The 5,689-nt window shown below is 34.9% G+C and overlaps 1 protein-coding gene across 1 annotated transcript in view; it reads left to right on the forward strand.

Annotated features, from left to right (window-relative positions):
* The window catches only part of LOC107571497 (UPF0606 protein KIAA1549L-like), a 77,483-nt gene that overhangs the window by 57,671 nt on the left and 14,123 nt on the right, over nt 1-5,689 (forward strand). Inside the window, exons 6-10 of the mRNA XM_016257812.1 lie at nt 489-622; nt 942-1,110; nt 4,013-4,072; nt 4,893-5,044; nt 5,405-5,576. Of these exons, the coding sequence (XP_016113298.1) occupies nt 489-622; nt 942-1,110; nt 4,013-4,072; nt 4,893-5,044; nt 5,405-5,576 (687 nt within the window). The remainder of the gene's footprint in view (nt 1-488; nt 623-941; nt 1,111-4,012; nt 4,073-4,892; nt 5,045-5,404; nt 5,577-5,689) is intronic.

A 5,689-nucleotide genomic window follows, 5' to 3' on the forward strand; every position in this document is an offset into this window, starting at 1 on the left:
TACTACTACTACTACTACTACTACTAATAATAATAATAATAATAGGCAATCGGAAAAATTATGAAACATTTAAATCGGTGTGTGTTAATGTTAAAATTAATATTAACTAAGATTAATGAATGCTTTACAAGTATTCTCACTGGTAGTTCATGCTAACTAATATGGTTAACTAATGTTAACAACGGGTACCTTATTCTGAAATGTTACTAATACAATATACAATTAGTAGATAGATAGTCTTGCCCGATTCACAGCTGTGCTGATATTAGTACAACAGCAGTTTTGGTCATGTGATGTTGTTTAATTACATCTTGAATCAGAATCAAACATTCAGCAATGCCATAGCATAATAAAATATAGTACTTCTGAGAATCGTACTGTTCAGAGAATGTTTGTGCAGTGCACTTAATAGAATATGCTCTGCATGTTTCAGCAAATATTTTTATATGGTTTCTTTTATGTGTATATCTATATGTTTGTGTGTGTAGTTCTGAGGTTTGTAGGACCAGGAGATGACCTCAGGTTCTGCAGATTTACTCAGATGATGGAGCAGAGACTGGAGAATGCTTTTGCTGAGGCAGAGGCCATAGTGATGAACTCACACAGCGGTCTCGCTGTACAGGTGGGAGGAGCTTATCTTTTAATTACCTTTATTAACCTCCAAAACTATAACTTTTGCATGTCAAATTAGTTTATATATATATATATATATGTATGTGTGTGTGTGTGTGTGTTTATAATTACATTTTGTTGATTTTTAACTGGTAAAATAAATTAGTTTATATATATATATATATATGTATGTGTGTGTGTGTGTGTGTGTTTATAATTACATTTTGTTGATTTTTAACTGGTAAAAGGTCAGTCTGAGCACAATATAATATAACCCTTTAATTTTCTCTTTGTCAAATGTTCTGTTTCTCACTCCTTTTTTCTCACAGATCTTGAGCACATCACAGTCTATGGGTTCTCCTGCTGTATCGCTGATATATGTGGTGCATAATGGCAGTGTCACTCTCAATGGCACAACTACCAGTAACCTCCTCAGCCAACTGACTGCCGAGCTTGTTGGTTACTTCCTGTTTTACCCTCCACTGATCACAGCTGAGCGTAAGTTCTCCCTGGCATTCCTCAGTTATACAAATAGGATGTAACATGTGCAATTGTTACACTTTTTATTTCCTTTTATATTCCTTTTGGGAATAGTGTTGGTACAGTATGCAGAATTGACATGTAAAAAATAATAAAGATGGTTATGTAATTCAGTTGAGTATGATTCAGTATGGTTATTTTTTTTGTTCATATTTATAAATCTGAAAAACAAACAAACATATAAACAGCATTAAACAAACATATAAACAGAATTAATGCTAAATATGTTTTTTTTCAGACATGATCATCAACATTTTACAGTCAAAATAAGATAGATGATTCTCTACCAGAGAGAGGAAGTGGTTTCTGTTTGGTTTGTAGTGTTCACAGGAGGCGGAAACAGGTTCATGCATACCTGGGCCAGGGCACAGCATGCACATCAAAGCCAATTCCAGGGAAAAATCATTAACAGTAGGGAATCCCAGATACGCTTGTGTGTGTGTCTGTGTGGAAAGAACATGGCTCCACAAGCAACTGTAATGGGATGGTGAGAGCTATTCTATGGAGCTTATAATATGACAAAACAAATTGAATTTGTATTGTGTAAATTTTAATTATTGACAAATGTCGTTTAACAAAACTGAATATTATGTGGCATTTAACATAGTTCTGAATTTGATTTTTTTTTTAAAACTTTGAATATTAAACATTGGCGGAAGTGACGAACTGCAAGCTTTGAATGCTTATATCTTCTAAATCTGAATTTTGTCACTGTTTTGGAGCACACGGTCTTATAGATAACCTTAAAACTAACCTATTGATACTAACACCCAACAAACTTTAATTTTGATTTCATGGGGACTTTAATTATTAGCTTTTCATTAAACTCATGAACCCCCTGCACTTCCTTAATGAACCCCAGTTTGGGAAACCTTGATGTAATGTAATGTTTAATGGACTTCATGTTGTATTTTTATGTCAATCTGGTACAATATTGTCCTATTTAAATCAATGTGATAAACAAGTTAGCTCAAACGTAATCAAAAAGTAGTATTATTACATTGCCTAAAATGTGTAATGAACTGGATTATGACTATTTGTCATGTAATTTGGAATCTGTAACCAAACTTTAATTTTGATTTCATGGGGACTTTAATTATTAGCTTTTCTTAAACTCATGAACCCCCTGCACTTCCTTAATGAACCCCAATTTGGGAAACCTTGATGTAATGTAATGTTTAATGGACTTCATGTTGTATTTTTATGTCAATCTGGTACAATATTGTCCTATTTAAATCAATGTGATAAACAAGTTAGCTCAAAAGTAATCAAAAAGTAGTATTATTACATTGCCTAAAATGTGTAATGAACTGGATTATGACTATTTGTCATGTAATTTGGAATCTGTAATGGACTACAATTTTTAAATCTACCCAGCACTGATGATACACTACACACTGTGGCATATGTAACAACTGCATACATTTGAATGCATCTAAGTATCAAGAAAAATGTGCAAAAATTTAGGGGTACAACAGCTTGTCCCTTGGGCAGAACCCTTAAAGGAACAACTTAAAAGGTATATATTAGTACCTTAGAGTAGCAATATGAACCTTTGAAGGTGTAAATATGTATTTTTGAGGGTACCACCCCAGTGACCACCTGACACTTTTTGCACATCTGTTCTGAGAATACACATCATCCATTGTCTTAACTCAGTGTTAACGGAGTGTGTCCGTAAGTATGTACTACATTTGTTGAAGAATTTACTTTGAGACTGTTAAAAAAGTGCATTCTAAAAGGCATGCATGTAGTAATTTCATTCTAGACAGTACATCTAATCCAACAACGTCAATCACATCACTCGTGCACATTTCAAGTACTGCTTTTCGGATGCTAAATTGTAGGGAAATTGTAAATTCATTTGACAACACTTATTCATACAGGACACTGAAACACCACTACTACATGTTGCTCTGAGACATGCAATTGATCCTACTTTGGCTTTGTTTGGAACTATTTTTGTTGACAGAGCAAAAAAAAAAAAGACAAAGTAACTGGCAATATTATGTCTAAAGTGACATAAGTTGCTAAATCTTAACTTCTTATTTATTGTACTGCTGCATAAAAGCAATATGAGGCTAGCAATTGTGCTGTTGTTCGGAATATTAGCACGGTTGTGATTACCACTCTACGCTGCTGACTAAGTGCCTAAAATGCTTCAAACAAATGAAGTTTGCAAACATTTCTTAAATAAATAAATACATGCATACATTCTAAATTTGTTGTATGTTTGTCCATAATATATTTGATACAGTTTTAAATTAACAGATGCTAATACATTTTAAAATAGAAAACAATTGTGTTTTTGGTATTTTCATCACTGGTTTCATTATCGTTTTGGTCAGGCAAATGGACTAAAATGAATAATAATGACATGACAAAACATTAACATTTATTTTATATTTAAGCACTACATTATATAATTACATATATATACACACACACACGCACACACACGTATATATGCATGTATACTGTACATTTTTGACCATATGATGAAATACTGGTCAGAACACTTAGGCTGCTGTTCCTCAGATTAGACCTTAGTAGACTTTAATGGCGTAAAGTAATTCAACAGCTGTTGAAATTTTACAGGCTGCTTAGTGATTCTGCCTTGAAGACAGGATGTCAGCCAGAGCCTTTAATCACACTGCCAGTATGCAATTGAGTAAAGGTTTAATTTGGGAAATGCGGCTAGACTCTCTGTACTATCTGCTGGAGAGTAGATGTGCTCAGCTAAGCCTCTGGACCTAGGATCAAAGCAATGTCTTTGGAAACAAGATTCCTTATCTATTATCCCTCTCTACAAGTTTCTCTTGTTTTCTTTCTCTTCCCTCTCACTATCTTTCCTCTGCAGCTCTGGAATACCACAACCTTAACACATCTGTAGTAACCAGGCCATTTTGGATAATCACAGGTAATCGTCTTATTGATGTTATTCATTAGTAGCCATATGAGTGAAAGAGCTTAATTCAGAGGAAGAATGGAGTGATGTGGTGTAAAATCATAATTGGTTTTGTGGTTTTTACTTTGTGTCTGTTTACTTTCAGATCATCTATAGTATATGCTTTTATATTCCTAAAAGCTCACATAATTAACTATTAGCACACAATTCCAAAAGCTAGATGACAGGAAAGTTCAAGTATACATCGAGAGTTCACAAATAAACAGAATAATTTGATTTGTTTGGTTTTGTTGTGATATATTACGCACATTTGTGTTACGCATGACAAATACTTAAGCAATTTGCTCCAGTGGGTTTGTATAATAACATTCTGCTGTTCTATGCCAAGATTAGATCATTTATATTGCTTTCATTTCTTTATAAACACATCAAACACATCAATCTTCTGTGCTGTCTCAGTATAATTGAACCAGTTATACAGTACTGTCTGATTATTCATAGTTAGATTTGAGCGTCTTTAGGAATGCTAGTTCTCAGGAACTCTTTGAGGTTTCTCTGGACTTCCCCTGATATTGACAAAGTTCTACATCATTGAGAAGTAATTAGTGTGCGCAAGACTGCAGTGGTTCAGCAGCAACTTTGGTCCTTGTGGTCTATCATCCCGTAGATTTTAACGCCAACCCTGAGCAAATTCACCTGTCTGTAATATTCTAGTAATCCTGAAGACCTTGATTAGCTTGTTCAAGTGTGTTTGATAAGAGTTGGAGCTAAACTCTGTTATACAGTGTACTTTAAGTGCCAGAGTTAAAAAAAACTCTCCACGTCTCTGCAGTGATTCAGGATGTGGAAAACTCCTCTCTGGAAGGACAGTACCACAGTTTTGCTAGTCTGATGGAGGAACGGTTGGCTGAGCTCTTCATGGTGGCCCACCAGCAAGGCATTCGCTTCAAGCGGGCAGCAACGGTGGACAGTTACACTGTCCAGGTACGACCTAACAAAATTGGAAGTGCTAGTTAAGCAACTTAATTGCAAACAAATAAATAATTCTGTAAAAAATATGCCATAAGAAAGGACTCATGATTGTACCCAACTTCATTTCTTACTTAGGTTATGTGAATCTGTTTTCCAGAAGTAATTTGACTTCTTCTGTTACCTCAGAAGTGATTTGTGTATGATAGTGATTTCACCCCTGTTGCTCATTTCTAATTAATTAACCTTGTAGTGTAACCACACACCCCAGTCTCCCTCCTGTAGATTATTTGATGGAAAATATTCAACTTTTAAGGTTTACCAAATGAAAATGTGTCTACAGGAAGTGATCAAGCTGTGTTTCATTGCATTCAGATGGTTAGTATCAGGCGTGTGCATGGGCCAAAAAACCCAGCTGAGATGACCTACTACGTCCAGCAAAATGGGACCCCACTGCTTGGCACATCTGCAGCCAAGCTTATGAACACAGTGGACTCGCAGACCATGGCACTCACGCTGGGATACTTTGTCCAACTGCAGGCTGAAGGTCAAAATTACTTTCTCTTCAGGTTTTACTAGAATTATCGAAATTTTTGACCCACTTTATTTTGTGTATTTAACTACTATGTACTTACATTTAAATTAATAATTTGATACAAT

The sequence above is a fragment of the Sinocyclocheilus grahami genome, unplaced genomic scaffold (assembly GCF_001515645.1).
Source record: "Sinocyclocheilus grahami isolate Dianchi unplaced genomic scaffold, SAMN03320097.WGS_v1.1 scaffold1602.1, whole genome shotgun sequence".
In the NCBI taxonomy this organism is placed as follows: Eukaryota; Metazoa; Chordata; class Actinopteri; order Cypriniformes; family Cyprinidae; genus Sinocyclocheilus; species Sinocyclocheilus grahami.